This window comes from Phaseolus vulgaris, chromosome 2, assembly GCF_051622355.1.
Source record: "Phaseolus vulgaris cultivar YP4 chromosome 2, ASM5162235v1, whole genome shotgun sequence".
In the NCBI taxonomy this organism is placed as follows: domain Eukaryota; kingdom Viridiplantae; phylum Streptophyta; class Magnoliopsida; order Fabales; family Fabaceae; genus Phaseolus; species Phaseolus vulgaris.
Genome location: NC_143499.1, coordinates 12,918,028 through 12,936,580, shown reverse-complemented (window position 1 = coordinate 12,936,580; position 18,553 = coordinate 12,918,028). Strand labels below are relative to the sequence as shown.

Genomic DNA, 18,553 nt, shown 5'->3' with positions numbered 1-18,553 from the left:
AAAAATATTCCAATAATATTTTAATTAATAAGTATATACATGAAGTCACCAGCTAAACAGAAACAACTTTAAGTCAATTATTTTTTTAATATGCATACTTTCATTCTTCATCTAATAAAGGTAGAACACATGCAATAATAAGGATATTTCACGAGTACAAAAAGGATATTATACACTTTTAATTTTGTTTACCTTTTAATTTTGACTCAATTTTATCTTTTAACTCTTAAAGAAATAAAAACAAAATTTTATTTCAAAATTTGGATATGGATAAGATAAGTGATCTTATGATTTGATTTGATTAGAAAGTTACTATAACTTTTAAAAATTTATATTAGATTTATCTCAAAAATATTCATTGTTCTTTTAGATTTTTTTATATTTGTTTTGAAGAAGTTTTGATAGTAGTATGGATGAGAATATCTATACAGATTCTTTGACGTTAAATTAAGTGAATATAAATAATAAATATTATTGAACATATATATTAACTTGAGGTTGATTAACATATTTATAAAATGGGTGAGACTCTCGTTTTAAAAGACCTAATAAGACAAATTTAATGGTTAATAGTATGATATAAGTACAAATTTTTTTCTAACTTTATATTTAAGTTTTTTTAGTATTAAATTATGAATGTATACTCCATTAGAGAATAAAAATATTTTTCGATGTAAATTTCAAGATGGTAACGGACATACCTAAAACATCTCGATAATATATGCAAAATTAATGTAAATTGATTTATTCTAATTAAAATATGTAAATTTAGAATAAATAAATGCTTACAATAAAATAAAAGAAATAGTTGATGAAAACAAAACTTTCCTTTCAGATTTTTTTATACATAGTAAAGTAGTATTGGGTAGAATCAGACGGTGATTGATAAAAAGTTAATGATTTAGACTAAACATTGATTAGAATGTATTAATTTTCCCCTAATGATTTACACTTTTTGTTTGGATATGATTTATGATAACTTGCATGAGAATTTTGAATTATGAGATGGGAGCATCAATTATTAGAGAGAAGGGGGAACATGGATGGTACAACATACTTCAAAACATTAAATGCTTGACCCAACCTCAGAAAACAAAGTGAACCATATTAATGTCAATATCAAATAAGCCTTAAAAGAGTGGCAAATAAATTAAAAAAATTACCCACTAATCTATTCTCATTATCATAATTAATCAAATCCTAAGATATCATAACACTAAATCATCTCACTTTCAGGTCCACCAATCTCATGCTACTTTATTTCAAAAACTTTTTCATAAATCATATACAAACAATAGTAATTATCAACTCAAGTTTTGGAACCCCACTAAGACATGCTACGCGTTTACAATAATGTTAATTATCAAAATACATGTACTTCAAAAATATATATTATGTTACATTTTGATTTGCATAAAAAATATATAACTTTGTATCTATGATGCATGCAAACTAAACTCATCTTTAAAAAAATTAATTGAAAGATATTCATCGTTGTGAGATTTAATAACACTTATATCAGTGTAGTTTTATTTTATTACTTTCATTATTGTTGTTTAATTTTGAAGAAGATTTTACATGAATAATGATGATAATATTAAATTATAATTTAATGTTTTAATTAACAAAAATAATTTTTTATATAAAATTACTAACCCCAGAAAAAAAATGTGAAACATAGTTAAAACAAAAGACATTTAATTGAAGAGAAATTAAAATAAATAAAGAAAAATGATAATATTTTTTATTATAATATTATTATCTCTGCTGTTTGTAAATATCTATGAAGCTCGAACACTCCTCTTAAATGACGTGCCAGTGTCCGAGTATCAGACACCGACACTCGTATGACATATATAGGATACGTATCTGTGAAGTGTCTAATTAAAAAAGTATTTGTTAAATTTCTGACAATTCTAATATGATTTTAACACAATTTTAAAAAGAAAAGATACATTAATTTTCTAAAAATTCAAACTTTATTGTATAAATTGTTGTTATGATTATAAAAATAAGAAACAAATTCTTGTGAAATAGACATATTATCAGTCATGAGAAACATATTTCTGCTCCAAAAAATAATGGATGCACAAAAATATTTATTATCAATTTATATAATTCATATTTATATAATATATAAATCTGTGTTCCCGTATTCTATATTTTAAAGATTTTATATATCTATGTATCCGTGTCCATGTGTTTGTGTATAGGTAAATATCGTATAAAAAATGTAAATATTGTATTGAAGTATAAAAAAAAAATTGTAAAATTTGAATGGATGAGATTACATAAGAAAAGGGAAAAGGAAAAAGAGAAAGAAAAAGAAAGAGAATAGTGAGTAGTGGAAGGAAGTGAGTTGGGTTTGCGAGTCCCGAGGTGGGTGTGGAGTGAGAGTAATGGTGGACAGAGAAGAAACATTGCTTCTTCTCTCACACTAGACACTCTCCAAGGAGATCACAATCCCAAATCCCAAACCCCAAACCAAAAACCTTCTCTTCAATGCCACTCTTCTTCGCTTCTTCTCACTGATACTTTCTTCACCGAATGGATCCGGCAGCGATCATCAACGCCGCCGCCGCCGCCAACACAACGTCCTACAACCTCTCAGAGATCTGGCACTTCCCGCCTCCCAACGTGCCAGACGCCACTGCCGCGCTGGGCCTCAGTAGGGCTCATTTCGGACACGCCCTTCCGGACTTCGGCCCTGCCCCGGCCCGAGACAGCGGCCCGGCTAGCATTGGCCCGAAGAAGAGGCGCGACGCCGAGCAGGAGGAATCGGCTAAGGGCGTCTTCACTAGCAATGGCGTGGTACCTCACTCAATGTTCTACTATGAATTAAAAAAAAAGAACAAATAGAATTGAATTGGTTGCATTACAATATAGAAGAAAATTGGATCTGTTTTTTTGTTAGTTATAGGTAGAGTTTTGTTTGTGTTGAAGATGAAAGTTTTTGGGTATTGGGATTTGTGCAGAAGGAGGGTGGTGGTGGTGGTGATGGGAAACGGGTTAAGACAACAGGGAGCCACAAGAGTGAGAGTGCCATAGGTGAAGGAGAAAGCAGTTCAGGAAAGCTTGCGGAGCAAGGTGGAAAGCCACCTTCAGAGCCTCCTTCTAAGCAAGACTACATTCATGTCCGAGCCAGAAGGGGTCAAGCTACTGATAGCCACAGTCTTGCAGAAAGGGTGAGTGGATGACCTATTGCATTCCAACTTCCTAATCTTAATCAGTAACCACCCCCTTTTAATTATCATCTTCTTTAATTTGCTTTGAATAGCTTTATGATGTTTTTCCATAGTTTTAATTTTTACTATATGAGTTTAATTAATTGTCGAGTTTAACGGGTAAAAATGTTATTTTTAGGATGATTAATATTTGGACCAAAGTATGATGCTGATTTAGACTTGTGATTGTATGGCTTATTTTCTTTTAGTAATTGTTTCTGTTTTTACAGTTTTTAGTATCTGATATGGTAAATTTGTTTTGAACAATCAATGAATTCAGAAATATTTTGCGATGACTTTAAGAAAATTATTTAAGGCAAATAACGTTTATACTGGATTCAACGTTATCATGTGGTGTATGTATGATATATTTATTGTGTTTTACCATTAAAAGTCATATCAATGAAAATACTTTATTGATTGTGTAACTATTTTTGACATTGAAACAGAAATTACACTCCTCATAAAAGTTGACAAGCTTATGTTAATCACATAATAATTTTGATTTTGCTTTTGGTAAGCAAAATGCATTATTCGTAGTAGAGTGGACTGCAGCATAAGACGTGATAAAGTCCCACTAAAACAAAAAGTTACAAGCCCTCCTGCCACAATACATGATGACCTTTGATCATTTGTGATAAAATGATTGTGTAAAATATCATTACATTGTCGGGCAATCTAAACAAAAAATGGAAGAATTATTTTATCAATAATTTAGAAATAATTTTTGGTTTGATATGACTTTTAAAGAAACTATTAGAAAATTAAATTAATCTAACATACATCAGTAACATGGCAACATGAGATTGTGCATTTTTATTAAATTTTATTTAAAACAAATAATAGGAGAAAACTATGCTATGGTTGGGGTAGGCGTTATTGGAGTACCAAGAATTTGCTTCACTGCGGGATATTTAGTGTCATGTAGATTTTTTGTTCCCTGGAAAAGTTGCTTTAAAAAATAATGAAACTGTTATGCTTGTTGGGTCTTTTGGGGGAATTGAAGGAAATATTGAATTATTGGGTCTTTACCTGCAAGAATTATTGACTTAGTTTTGTAATGGAATGTTGTTGGACAGGCTAGACGGGAAAAGATTAGTGAGAGGATGAAAATTCTTCAGGATTTGGTCCCGGGTTGTAATAAGGTATGGTTTTTCTTCCTGACTACATGTGCATTACTGAAAGAGAAAAAATAAGTGTAAATGAAGAAAGAAGTGTTACTTATCTGTGTATGTACAAAAATTATGCTGTGCTTTCAAGGAAATTCTAAATCGATGTATTTCTTTGATTCAGGTTATTGGGAAAGCGTTGGTCCTTGATGAGATAATTAATTATATCCAATCGCTTCAGCGGCAAGTAGAGGTGTGGTGTGAATTGTGTTGTAATTCTTTTGAAAATATATATACTTTGTAGTTTTTCTTGAACTTTACTTTTATGTCACAGTTTTTGTCAATGAAGCTTGAGGCCGTAAATTCAAGAATGCCCTCCGGAATTGAAGTGTTTCCTCCTAAAGATGTAAGTATTATGCAGCATCTTTCTATTGATCTCTTTAATATAAATAACCAGAAAGCTGGTTTTGTCCCTCTTATTTTAATCTTTGGCTTTGGTGGGTTATGAGTTTAATTGCTTCTGTTATATTGCAAGGATGCAATATTGGGTAGAGGCTTCTTTTATACACGCTAGTTGTGTCAAGCTCAACCGTGCAATAGGGTTTTTATCTTGAGACAAAAAAATTATATTAAGCTAGAAGTAATATATAATTTGCAAAATTTTTTTCATTTCAAAAAACATATAGAATAGTATACCTCTATACATGGATTTATTGTTTTATTCATTTGCACATAATTCTTTACAGATTTGATTTTAAACTGAGTTAAATGATCATGTGTGATCTATGTAGCTAACGTCAATTAGTAGGGTAAGACCTTTGTTGTTATTAATTGGGCTCATTGCAAATTCTGGATGGAATGTTATGTTGCTTCCTTCCAAAAATAAAATGAGATACTTTGTGTGGTGTTTTAATGGATTGGAATATTGGATAGTTAAGGGATATTTGATACATAAAGTAAATAAATTTTAAGGTAGAGGGTAGCAACGACTAGGGTATGTTGTTCTATATACCAAAAGGTAAATAACTTAAAGTGTGTAGAAACTCACCCTCTAACAATTTTTTGGAGCCAGTGGAATCAGATTATTGGTGTACTTCAGTATTTAATCCTTGTGTTGGTGTTGCAGTTTGATCAGCAAACATTTGATACAACTGGCATCCCATTCGCTTCTCAACCTACAAGAGAGTATAGCCGAGGTTCATCACCAGAGTGGTTACATATGCAGGTGGGAAGTGGTTTTGAAAGAGCAACATAGTCTTTGAAATCCCATGACACCTTATAATAAATGCATATAGGATGATTAGTCCCTCCATCAGAGCACCCATAAATCATATACTCAAGGTGTTGTTAAGCCCAATGAACTCCTCATTCCAATTTCTTCAAGAGGCACGGAGCTGTTATTTGTTTCTACAAGATCGTTTCAGTGAGTACTTAAGCAACTCCATTTGTTAGTGCGTTGGAAAATGAATTCATTTACCAATATGTAGTTTAGTGGACTATAGGCTTTCTATGCTATACTCTTCATAACCTTTAAAATTATTGTTATTCTTGTAAAACAATGCTGCTTGTACTGAATACATAAAGGCTTACTCATTGTGTTATAGTGTCAACATTGTTGTTTGTCTGTGAAGCTATGTTGAATAAATTGAGACCGTGTGATTTTGTTAACTCTACTGTTTAGTCCCTTTGAACGCTTACAAAATCTTATGGAGACAAATTTAGATACATATGATAATTGGAATTTTATCCTGGTGATTCTGGAGATTCAAGGTCAGTATTTGAAATTGGTGTCAGTTATTGGGTTTAATTTTCATTTGAATCAGACAAAGAAGTAAAGTAATTATGACGAATTTTTGTATTCTTGAAAAACATATGATCTCAAAGAATGGCAAAACTTAAATTTGCTCGTATTGACTCTGTTTAAATTGAAAACTGTTGTTTTGGTATTTGACAAGGTACTTTACAGTTTACTGTAAGATGGATTTCGTCCGTTTGGTGGCGATTTCACACGTCAACCAGCCACTGTTACACAACAGGAAGAGAAACATTTGTAGATAATCTGAACAAAGAAACTGATTTTAAAAAATCTCATGATAAATCTCCAGTTATGTTATATACATGCACAAGTTACATCTATAAAAGTTAGAAATTGTGAGCCCAATATCTGTGTTGTAGCAGATAATTTTCGCATTTCAACGCACATGATAACACGAAGAATGAGATGATGTGCAATAGCAACTCTGCCAAAAGGTCTGCTAAAGTTTATAATCGTTGGCTGGGTTTACTATCAGAGGACTATGATGTGGATATCACATGCAAAAGTTGTTTTATATAATATTTGGTGTTTAGTTTCTTAAAAAATAATTAAGCAACTTATTAGCATTATATTAAAAATATAAAAAGACGTAGGATAATTTATAAAACTTATTTTAATTTTTTAAAGAATTAGTCTAAAGTAATAATTATTGATGTTCTTAAAACTGTGGTGACATTGTAAGATCCATATAGAAGAGTTAAGAACATCTGACCGTGTTCACCGTCAGAGTTTCTCAAAGATAAAGCTTTATTAGAGATACTCAAAGGAGATATAGCTTTTAACCAGAACAATTGGTTTGAGTTTGATTTATTATTACCTTCTTAGTCAGTTAAATAAAATGTGTCACAAAGCACAGTATATTTGCTTTAATGTTTGAGTCTACCAATAGATATCCAAACGCACTATCAGTGATAGTAGTATCATCAAATATCAATTGAATTATATCAAATTATAGGAAATTATAGTCTGATATTGGGTTGCACTGAATGCAATCCCACCAGAAAACAGTCTTTCCAGATCAATTACCAGAGAAATTAGAAACTGCAAATCATTGAGACAAAAGCAAAATAATTACATCTAATTATTCATGTGGCAATCATCAAATATTCGTACACCAAAGGATTCTTGAATTCATCTGAACACAGACAAACAATTTATGATCAAAGATAATCAAATAAAATATAAACCCCAAAAAAATTCTACAAAATACTTCATATGCAAACTGCCATAAAGCTAACCTTGAATGAATCATTAGGGTAGTAACAATGAATTTAAATTATTTATACAAGATCACAAGTTCAAGTCTCATTCTCATCTAGAAAAACTTACATTGGCCATCCTTTGCTAAAGGTTGAAGAGAGGTTAGGGCCTTTAGGCCACGGCACCAAATGAATTTCCCCCTTGACTGAAGCTATTTCCGCTTGACTGGAAGTAAGAAACTGCTGCCCAAATCACACGCAGGACCAGAATTGCAGCAAATACAGTGCCTCCAAGAGTGCATATGACCTACGATTCATGGATGAATATTACCTATGGCAGTTAGCTCCTACTTGACAATGCATTTTCTAATTATATAGAAAAGAAATCGTGCTAGGGAAATACTGAGATATGCCAGAACCATAGTTCAGCCATGCGTATAGATTCATGTGAGTTAGTTAAACATTTGATGTCTCTTAGTGTCAACTATTCGGAATTGGAATTTTCAATGTATATTCCAAGACTTATAACACAATAATCCAAAGCCTATTCTATCTATAGTCACTCACATCCATCATTTGTTTGTGCAAATAGAGGCTGAATGGAATGTGAGCATTGTGCATTAAAGAGTGTGCAAATAACATTTTAATAAAAGATTTCTGCAAAATTGAGTTCTCAATAAACACTTTCTAAGAGAGCAAAATAACAAGAAAAAAAAGGAAATGAACTTCTTCTTAAACTAAAATTAGCTTATGTATAAACTAATTTTTAGGAAGTTCGCTTATATAGTTTCTATAAATTCTTATTCTTAATCTGTGCATAGCTCATGGATAAATTCATTTCACCTTTAGTTTGTTATTTCCTCAGAAATGCTTATGAAGAAGTTTGTTCAAAGATGTCCCTAATCATAAATATTATGTGCATACCCTTCATTGCTAACCCTCCTTACATATCTTTCATTTACATCTAAGGAAAGGAATTGATTCAATCCAAACTGTGTTTATCAAGGGAAAATACCGGGGATGATAATTGGAAAGGTAAAGTAAACAAACTGAGGTTTCAATTTCAATCAGCCACAAAATTCCTGATTAAGACATGCAGTAATGGGAAGCAATACCTCAAGCAGTGCTTTGACAACAGAAAGCGAAGCAAGTAGCAGAGTTCCATCAACAGCAAAAGAAACCTGAAATTCCCCATTTAAATAGAAAGAAATAAAAGCAATCAAAAGATAAATTCAAAGTTTAATTCAGGTACAGGAGGCACATTCAAATACTACCTTGCCCAATGTCTAGAAATCAAAAGAAAACTAGCACATAACATGTTTGGTTTAGCTAAAATTTTAGGGAATAATTGCATTTATTTTTATTACAACCCAAATTTTGACCAAAATACACCTAATCTTGAAACTTGTAAAGTACAAGACAAGTTTAAATTACTAGAAGGACACAACTTACATACATTTTTAGAAGTGTTTTTGGTATTGTTCTCCAATCTGAATTAAAATTTGAACATCAGTAATTTCTGTAATAAAAGTTTCTATTAAATACCACTAGCATAAGCTAATGTTGAATAGAAAACAATACCAAAAACACCACCTAAGTAGCAAATTGCATCTAACTTTTGTCCTTAAACAATACCATACCCGAAATTTATTAGACTAACTAATTGGGAAGAGGAAGAAAGAAGGAAACCTGAAGCTACAGCTTGAAGCAAAATTCAACATTCAATTATACAAATAAATTGGGGATACTCATAGTCACAACCTACCATGATAAATTTGTTGATTTTTACAATTACCTCAAAAATCATATCAACTGATATTTGTGATAAGACAGTAGTGTAAAATTCTGCAATACTGTTTTACAGTGTCTTTACATGACTATTAAACTTAGAAATTTTTCATGATCTCTAATACACTAACCAGAAAACATGTCAGCCATAGAAATTAAAGAGAAAAAAAAAAGGAATCGACGATGTCAAACAAAGCATAGAAGAAAAGGGGCACTCACAAGCTGGGGCGATATTACTGTGGGCAAAACAGAGCGAGAAGCTTTCTTGGCTCGCTTAGACACTTTCTTAAACATGCTCTGAAAGAATCTGATCAACAAATCCACACTACTCTCTGCATCCTCCTCGTCACTCTCATCTTCAATTCCATCATACTCATCAAAACCTGCTTCATCCACCTCATATGGCTCTCCCCCACCCGAACTATTCAGCTTCAGAACCCACAAACAAAAAAACATGTGAAATACAATTGAGCCACTATTTACATCAAATATCAAATATATCATGTATGTATGTATGTATGTAATACATACCTTGCCATGACAATTGGTGGTTATGGGCTTTAAACTTTGGTTGAGGTAGAATCCGGAATAAAAACGTTGGTAAGGAAAGCGAATATTGTTTGCATAGAAGTGACGAGGTTTGGAGGAGTGTGTGAGATTGATTAATGGTGGTGTAGTTGCAGTAGCTCCTGCCATTGGAGACAGAACATGGAGTTTTTCTTTTTATTTCTATCGTTTTGAGGAAGAAGGTGAACAAGGACAACCTTAACCACTACTAATGTTTTTCGACTGTTTCTTCCTGCACCTCCATAGGTTCTTCTGACACCCCATACACAACATGAAAATACTTTTTTAACCTTTTTGTGTTACTCCCATAAAATAGCTTCCGGATTATGTAATTCATACATGCATTTAAAAGAGACTTCCGGATTATGTAATTCTGGAGTTGAAAAAGACTTCCAGATTACATAATTCAAAAACTAATCCTGCATTTGAAAAAATACTTCCGGATTATGTAATCTGGAAGTTAATTATAAATTTAAAAAAAGACTTCTGGATTACATAATCCAGAATATTACAGAGGGGAATTTTTGGAAATATGAAAATGTATGGAGGTGGAGAAGAATATATGGAGGTGCAGAAGAAACAACCATGTTTTTCATGGATTCCCATTGGACTTCATCTGTTTGCAATTACTCTTTAAAACCCATTTTTTCTTACTGCACCTTTTATATTTTGTATTTTTAGTTTTTCAAATTCCACAATTTAAAAAAAAATCATAAATATATTTTGAATTAAATTTTTAGATTGTGTAATTTATAATATATTTTCAGAATACTTAATTTAAAATACATTTTCTGATTTCTAGATTTTTAAATTTTTGAAAATGTATTATGGATTAAATGGATTAGGTGAGTTGGAAATAAAAAATTATTTTTAAATTAAGTAATCTGAATACATATTCTTGATTGTAAATCTGAAATACATCTTCCAATTACATAATATTATGAAATACCTTTCAATGTAATTTAAAATACATACTAAATTCTATAATATGAAATATCTTTTAAATTGTATAACTGTATAGGCTAAATTCAAATTTATTGTATTTTTTACCATTCTTTCTAGAAGAAACTTACCTTTAGAGTAATTGTAGGCCCCCTTCCATCGACACTCTCTTATGCTTCGTGTTTGCTATGTTTGACTGCTTGAACATACATTTTATTTGAGTCCTTCTTTCTCCATATTTGTTTGTACCCATTTTTCATCCATTTTTGTGTACTTCCATCCCTCGATCTACCTCTGTTTGTAGTTCTATCTTCATACCTTCTATACTTCGACCTATTTGCATGTAGTTTCATGTTCCGAATTCAAATATTGTCCAACTTCTTCTCCAATATTATTATATTTTGAATCCAAAAAGTATAAGAAAATGATAAAAAATGATAAGAAAGAGAGATGTTTCTTATTCTCTTATGTATATTACATCACTTTATGTATATGAAATATATAGGGAGTTTCTATCCCCTAAATTAAAATCTAATTAGGTAGGATACTAATAATGAGATTCTATAATTATTAAATTAATTGCATATAACTGGGTACAATATCGTACAATATCGCATACAATAATTGCATATAATTTGATAATTATTATTTCCTTAATACTCCCTCAAGTTGGTAGGTGAAGATCAAGAACCCAACTTGTGTCGTATTGTCAAAAATCGTTCCTTGCACAGTGCCTTCGTAAAAATATCTGTGAGCTGATATTGTGTCGGTACATATCCCAGCTTGTAATTTTTCTCGCACAATGTGTCAGTCTATCTCAATGTGTTTTGTGCGTTCATGAAATACTGGGTTTGTTGCTATATGTAACGCCGCTTGATTGTCACAGAAAAGTTGAGCTGGCAAGTTACATGCCACCTTTAAATCTTGCAACAGATATCGCAACCAAACTATCTCCAAACAAGTATTGGCCATTGCGCGGTATTCTGCTTCCACTGATGATCTTAATACGTTTGTTTGTTTTTTTGACTTCCATTAGATAATAGAGGAACCAATAAAAATGCAATACCCAGATACTGATCTCCGAGTTGTCTGACAACCTCCCCAATCTGAGTCGCAATAAGTTGTCAATGTCAGATTGTTTTCGGATGGCAATAACAATCCTTGTCCTGGTGATCCTTTGATGTACTTTATACTCGAATTGCGACATCCCAAGAGGTTTCCGTGGATCCGGTATATATTGACTTAGGGTCCGAACAGAAAATGCTATGTCAGGCCGAGTAACCGTGAGGTATATCAGTCGTCCCACGAGTCGCCTGTATTTGACTGGATCCTTTAATAACTCTCCATCATCTGGTGTGAGTTTTAGGTATTGTTTCATTGGAAATTTGTCTGGACGAGCACCTGTGAGTCCCGTATCCTGCAAAATATCAAACGCATAATTTCTTTGGGACATGTAAATACCAGCTTTGGAACGGAAAAATTCAATCCCTAGAAAATATTTTAGGTCTCCAAGATCTTTAATGCGAAATTGTTGTAATAAACCATCTTTAACACGCTGAATTTCTGTCAAATCATTTTCTGTCAAAAGAATATCATCCACATATAAATCAAAAGGGCAGTAAATGATGAGTTATTTTGTCTCGTGAATAGAGAGTAATCTGTCTTGGACTGTTGAAAATGTTGAAAACCATGTTCGAGATGCTTGTTTGAGACCATAAAGGGATTTGTTGAGTCGACATACGATGTTCTCCCCTGTCGATGATGCCCGGGTGACAAGTCCATGTAAATAATTTCATGCAATGTGCCATGTAAGAAGACATTTTGCACATCTAGCTGGTGAGTAAACTAATTTCTGGCTGCTGCAATGGTGAGGAGACACCTTAAAGTTGTTAATTTTGCTGTTGGTGAAAAAGTTTCAGAATAGTCGACACCTTCAATCTGAGTGTACCCTTTTGTGACAAGGCACGCCTTATATCTGTCGACGCTACCATCCGAGTTGTACTTTATTTTATAGACTCATTTGCATCCGATGGGTTTCTGCCCAGCGGGTAACGGTGTCAAGGTCCACGTTTGATTTAGCTGCAAGGCGGAAAGCTCTTCGTTCATTGCTTTTTGCCAATTTGGATCAAGGATAGCTTGAGCATAAGTGTGAGGTTCTTTGGTGGCTGTGATGTTAGCAAGATATGCACTGTGTGTGGAAGAAAATCGTGAATTAGAAAGAAAATGATGCATAGGATACCTGGTTCAATTCAGTCGGTCTTGGGCAGTGGTCGAATGATTGACTTGGGATCCCGTTACGTAGTCTTAAAGCCAGGAAGGTTGGGTTGATGTGCGACTGGATTGTCGAACAGGAAGGTCAGCCGGAGAAGGTTTGGTAATGGGTGCTAGACTTCTTGGCATGGGAGAAGAAGGTTGGTGTACTGGAGGTTCAGGTGTATTATGACGAGTAGGAGAAGAAGGTTGGTTTGATGGAGGTTCAGGTGCATTGTGACGAGTAGGAGAAGAAAGTTGGTTTGATGGAGGTTCAGGTGTATTGTGACGAGTAGGAGAAGAATGTTGGTTTGATGGAGTAGGTAAGTCAATGTCAATAGTGGGCAAAATACCTTGTAATGGAGGTGAGGATTGTGTTTGTGACTGTTGGTAGAATGGGAAAACACTTTCATGGAAGATGACATCCCGACTTGTAAAAAAAGTGTTTGCATCTATATCAAATAATTTGTATGCTTTTTGACTGTGAGGATAACCAATGAAGATGCATTGTTGGGCGCGCGGATCAAATTTTTGCTTAGGTGAAACAACAGTTGCGTAATAGAGGCAACCAAAAGTTTTTAGGTGAGAAAGTGAAGGTGGTTGATTATATAGTAGCTCAAAAGGTGATTTATTTTTTAGTAAAGGTGATGGCAAGCGATTAATGATATATGTGGCGGTTAAAACACATTCTCTCCAAAATTCTAATGGTAAATTGGACTGAAATAGGAGGGCTCGTGCTGTGTTTAAAACGTGTCTATGTTTGCGTTCTACTACTCCATTTTGTTGAGGAGTGTAGACGCAAGTGCGTTGACATTCAATACCTTTTTTGAGAAAAAAAGCATACATTGAAATAAATTCCAGATTCCAGTGCGTTGTCAACGCGGATGGTTTTAATAGATGCCTGAAATTGATTTTGTACAAATGTAATGAATGACTCTAAGAGATGTTGGGTTTCAGATTTGTGATTCATAAGAAATAGCCAAGTACATCTAGTATAGTTAGTGAGAAAAAAACGTTTTCCAAAATGAGTTGGAGTTTTATGAGACCCCAAATGTCACAATGCAATAGATTAAATGGAGAATGAGATTTTATTGTGCTTAAAGGAAAGGGTAGCCTTGTCTGTATAGCTTTGGAACATATACTACAATTATTATGAATGGGAATGAGATTTTTAGTGATAGGGATAGGTAGTAAGGAAGATACAAGTTGTAGACACGCCGGAGAAGACATGTAGTATAAGTCTGCGTGTTGTTTACCCGAGCCAATCATCCTCCCCGTAGCCAAGTCCTGTAAAACATGACCATGTGGAGTAAAAACGACACAACAATTTAGTGAACTGGTTATCTTACTAATGAACATGAGATTTAAATTAAAAGAAGGAACACAAAGAACATCTTTGAGAGTGATTTTGTCATTGAATTTAATTGTGCCTGTAGATGAAAGGGACGCAGTTGAGCCTGTGGGCAGATTAACATTTGAAATAAATGATGATGAAGTGTGTGTGAAAAATTGTGAATCAAATGTAATGTGATCGGTTGCTCCGCTATCCAAAATTCATTATTTCGTAAAAGCAGAATTAGAAGAGGAGTTATGGGCAAGCAGACCTGCAGAGCTAACAAACGTGTCACTTTTACCGTTATTGTTGAGCGAGTAAATAGCCTTTGCCAATTGCTGAATTTGCTCGGCATTGAAGCCTTGTACGGACTCGTTACTGATGCCTTCTTTGCCAGACATGATTTTTTATTTAGGGGATAAAAATGGAGAGGCTGTCAGGGCACCAAGATCGGTGCTATGATACCATATAAGAGAATGATAAAAAATGGTAAGAAAAAGAGATGTTTCTTATTCTCTTATGTGTATATTACATCACTTCATGTATGGAAAAATATATAGGGAGTTTCTCACTCCAAAATTACAATCTAATTAGGTAGGATACTAATAATGAGATTCTATAATTATTAAATTAATTGCATATAATTGGGTACAATATCGTACAATATTGCATACAATAATTGCATATAATTTGATAATTACTATTTTCTTAATAAAAAGCCTTACGAATCCAAATGTTTCACCTTTTTGGTTAAGTTTTCTAAAGATGAAAACCTCATGGACAAATCTCCATCTTTGAAAAATCATTCTCATCTCCTTCTTCCAAAGTTCACAGGAAATGGGAGAAAAAACACCGATGTACTAAACCTACAACTTTTCAGCTCTTCAACTCCTTGATGCTCGGTCGGGACTAAACCTGCAAAAGTACTATGTATTAAGAGTGTATGATTATTATCGATAAAAAAAGAGAGTCTATGATATAAATGATAAAAACGTACCTTATTCTTGTGTAGAAGAGTTATTTATATTAGTGGGTTATTTCATTCATGGGCCGTATATGATGCGTATCTTTAATAAATCAGTATTAGCTAATTTATCTCATAGCTTTCGGATTTAGCAGGGTGCAATCCATATTTATTTTACCCTGATTTGTAGGGTGTTACCATACTTGTCATATCTCATTGATTTGCTCTTTAATGTAATTAATCATTTTTCGGTCAATCAACGATACCAAATGACGTGACTTGTTCGGTCCTGACGGTACAATGACATTGTTTTATTTTTTTACAATGAGTTGAAATTCATTCTTGAAATATTCTCTAGAAACGATCGCATTTAGACCATATGTAGAAAAGATGACTCTAATTTTAGGAGTTGGATAATGAAGACCGATTAATTATGATCTGGATGTGAAATTTCATGATTTTTAAGATAATTAAAATTAGATAAAATAAATAGTCAATTTAATCAAAACTCTATAGATGTGCTTAACTATTTCAACAATTAACGAAGTTCAAATAAAATTATTAAAATTAAATTTTGTTTACTAAAAGTATTATTTTTTTTCTTATTGTACTAAAATAAAAAATATCAATACTTTTTTTATTGAATAGCTATTTATCCAATTATATATTCTATTCCTTCTTCAATATAGTAGAGTGCTTGACATGAAATAAGGTTCTCTCTCAATATCCAAGTATCACATAAGTTGTATATCGACTTAGATGAATATTAAATTTCAAAGATGTGTAAAGGAGATAAAACATTAGAAACAAACTAAAAGTTTTTGAATCTTGGGTAAACCACCTTAGGTTTGCCGGAAATTGGGTGTGAGTGTTGTATATAAGAGCATCATGGACATCCGTCAAACTTCACTTATATGAATTTGTTTTAAGATGAATTCTAGCATGATAGCAAAGCCTATGATAATAATTTTTTCATCATATGCATTGGACCTCTTTATTTGTATTTATAAACTATTTTCATGTTGTGTTAAAAGTCATATTTAAACATTTTTTTGGGTATAGAGGTGATTACTACTTACTTCTTAACATTTCTTTTTTAGAGAAATGAAAATTTGAAGTCATTAAAGATGAAAATCAACTCTCAACCTTTCCGTCCAACGACTAAAAGGCTCACATAGTTTGAGAGGGCATGAGTTTTATGGGTTACAATGGATTCGTTGAGAAAAATCTGATTTTTAATACATTTATTTATATTTTATTTTTAATAATAGACATCAACTATTTTATAATATATATTTATATCACAAGTACTTTCACTGTATCTATAACTACAAAATTGTGAATGAGACTATTTTACATAGTTAACATACAACCAAACAACAAGACAACATTTTAGTCATTTGAAACTTTGAATGTCCATCAATGTGTTGTATTAGCCATGCATAATAAACCTTGCGGTCAATAAATCCCTTCAACGTGCTACAAACTTAAAGTCGTAATACAATCTCACAACTTCAATTTGATTTTAATTTTTAAATTTTATTAAAGTGATGATGTTACACAACTTCATTAATATTATTTATACACTGAAGTTGTGTCACTATGTCATGCCTTTAATTAAGTTTTAATTAAAAATTTAATTAAAGTCATGTCCTAACAACTTTAATTCTATTACTTTTGTATTAAAATTGTGTTATCGTAACATGACTTTAACGTAGACCACATTATGAACTGAAATGTTCTAACACGACTTCTAACATTTTTCTCTCAATAGCATTGATTTGAGTATTATTTCCCTCCATAACACCCTTTGAACTTTATTTCTCTCAATAACACTTATTTGTGCCATGGTGAGAATTTGGTTCCTAGGAAACTGATTTCTCATATTTATATTTTATTTGTGAAAAGAAAATGTTCTTAGAATTTGGTTTTTGGGGAGTCGAATTTTGGGAGTATTTGTTTTTCGATGATAATGAACAAGAGTGTAAAAAATGTCGTTGGAGGATGATTGAAATTCAGTTTGTGAAAAATATAATTTCGACTTTTAATTTTCGACTTTGGCGTATGAATGTTCATCCAAAATTAATTATGTGATAATCAAATGCTCTTGGGAATTGGTTACTGATGGGCTGAATTTTGGGGCGATTTTCGATTTTATTTATTATTTTCGGTGTTAGAGTGAAAGAGATTTTGGTTTTCCGATGGATGATTGAAATTGGTTTCTAATTTTCGACTTTGGCGTATGAATGTTCATTTGAAATTAATTATGCAATGACCAAATGTCATAATGATTTTTTGGAATTTTTTGTTCGAGAATGAGAAGGAGCAGAAAAAGGTCGTTCGATGGATGATCGAAATCCGGTTTCTAAAAATATAATTTCGACTTTCAATTTTTGACTTTGGCATATGGGTGTTCATATGAAATTAGTTATGTGATAACCAAATTTCGAGAATGTGTTTTTGGAATTTTTTTTTGCTTTGCCAAGAGCGAGTAGGAAAGAAGTAAAGAAATATAATATAAAATAAAATAAAATAAATCAAGTTTTCAACTTTGACGTATGAATGTTCATCTATAATTAATTATGCGGTAACCAAATTTTGGATGATGTTTTGGAATTTTTTATGTCTTTGTCTGGAGTGAATGGAAAAGAAGAAACGATTTGGAGTTCTTAGAAGTACAATTAACTCACAAATTTTTTTCCATTCAAAATCAGAAATAAGAATATTAAGGGAAATGAATCAATTCAACACAAAGGGGTCTACAAAATTCTATGAGTTTAGACATCATTATTATTTCGTACGAAGGAATTCAATGCAAAACCATTACTACAACACCTACACCAAAATAAAAAAAATACATATCCAAATTATGATCACTTAGTGGATCACACTCATACGCTCTACTCTACTCCATTGTTGGAAATAAAAAAAAGTTGAGTTTGTACAACTTACCTACCACTGGAAAACCCACATCTCTTCTACTCCAACATCGGAAATAAGAAATAAAAATAAAAAATTGTCCCAGAATTCAGCCCATCAGTAACCAACCAATTCCCAGAAACATTCAGTTATCGCATAATTAATTTTGGATGAACATTCTTACGCCAAAGTGATAAGTGCCAATGTGTAGTTTTTATGATTGAGAAAATTGAACACTTTGGAACTTAATTGTTGCTTAATGTAAGAAAATTACCCTAATATGAGAATTATTGAATCCGATTATATATTTTGAACTAAGAAACAAATGAAGAAATTTAATCTCAATTTTTGTGTAAATTGCAGATGATATGAAGCATTGAAAGAAAGAAAGCAAAAACTTAATTGGATCACAAGAGGATTTAGCTCAAGCTAGAGGATTTAG

The 18,553-nt window shown here is 32.3% G+C and overlaps 2 protein-coding genes across 3 annotated transcripts; one reads left to right on the top strand and one right to left on the bottom strand.

The window, feature by feature from the left end:
• Nucleotides 1-2,283: 2,283 nt before the first annotated feature.
• LOC137810700 (transcription factor BHLH094) lies at nt 2,284-6,001 on the top strand. Its single transcript, XM_068612102.1, has 6 exons — nt 2,284-2,811; nt 2,976-3,185; nt 4,304-4,369; nt 4,518-4,586; nt 4,668-4,739; nt 5,460-6,001. The coding sequence occupies exons 1-6, from the start codon at nt 2,548-2,550 to the stop codon at nt 5,586-5,588; spliced, it is 810 nt and encodes a 269-aa protein (XP_068468203.1). The 5' UTR covers nt 2,284-2,547; the 3' UTR covers nt 5,589-6,001.
• A 1,205-nt stretch (nt 6,002-7,206) lies between these two features.
• Nucleotides 7,207-9,958, bottom strand: SHW1 (short hypocotyl in white light1). 2 transcript variants are annotated; one of them, XM_068612103.2, is made up of 5 exons: nt 9,668-9,958; nt 9,356-9,565; nt 8,464-8,529; nt 7,479-7,655; nt 7,207-7,284 (listed from the first exon to the last, which is right to left on the bottom strand). In XM_068612103.2, exons 1-4 carry the CDS (start codon nt 9,830-9,832, stop codon nt 7,521-7,523), a joined length of 576 nt encoding a protein of 191 aa, XP_068468204.1. In that variant the 5' UTR covers nt 9,833-9,958; the 3' UTR covers nt 7,207-7,284; nt 7,479-7,520. The 2 variants fall into 2 exon arrangements, with proteins under 2 accessions (XP_068468204.1, XP_090154418.1); XM_090298292.1 differs by having other exon boundaries at nt 7,207-7,655; nt 9,668-9,937.
• Nucleotides 9,959-18,553: the final 8,595 nt, after the last annotated feature.

Coding starts and splice junctions, on each gene's coding strand:
- SHW1 (XM_068612103.2), bottom strand. CDS start 9,832: ATGGCAGGAGCTACTGCAACTACACCACCATTAATCAATCTCACACAC. Junction 9,566..9,667: donor CCACCAATTGTCATGGCAAG/GTATGTATTACA, acceptor TGGGTTCTGAAG/CTGAATAGTTCGGGTGGGGG. Junction 8,530..9,355: donor CAGTAATATCGCCCCAGCTT/GTGAGTGCCCCT, acceptor GGGGAATTTCAG/GTTTCTTTTGCTGTTGATGG.
- LOC137810700 (XM_068612102.1), top strand. CDS start 2,548: ATGGATCCGGCAGCGATCATCAACGCCGCCGCCGCCGCCAACACAACG. Junction 4,370..4,517: donor TGGTCCCGGGTTGTAATAAG/GTATGGTTTTTC, acceptor TCTTTGATTCAG/GTTATTGGGAAAGCGTTGGT. Junction 4,740..5,459: donor AAGTGTTTCCTCCTAAAGAT/GTAAGTATTATG, acceptor TTGGTGTTGCAG/TTTGATCAGCAAACATTTGA.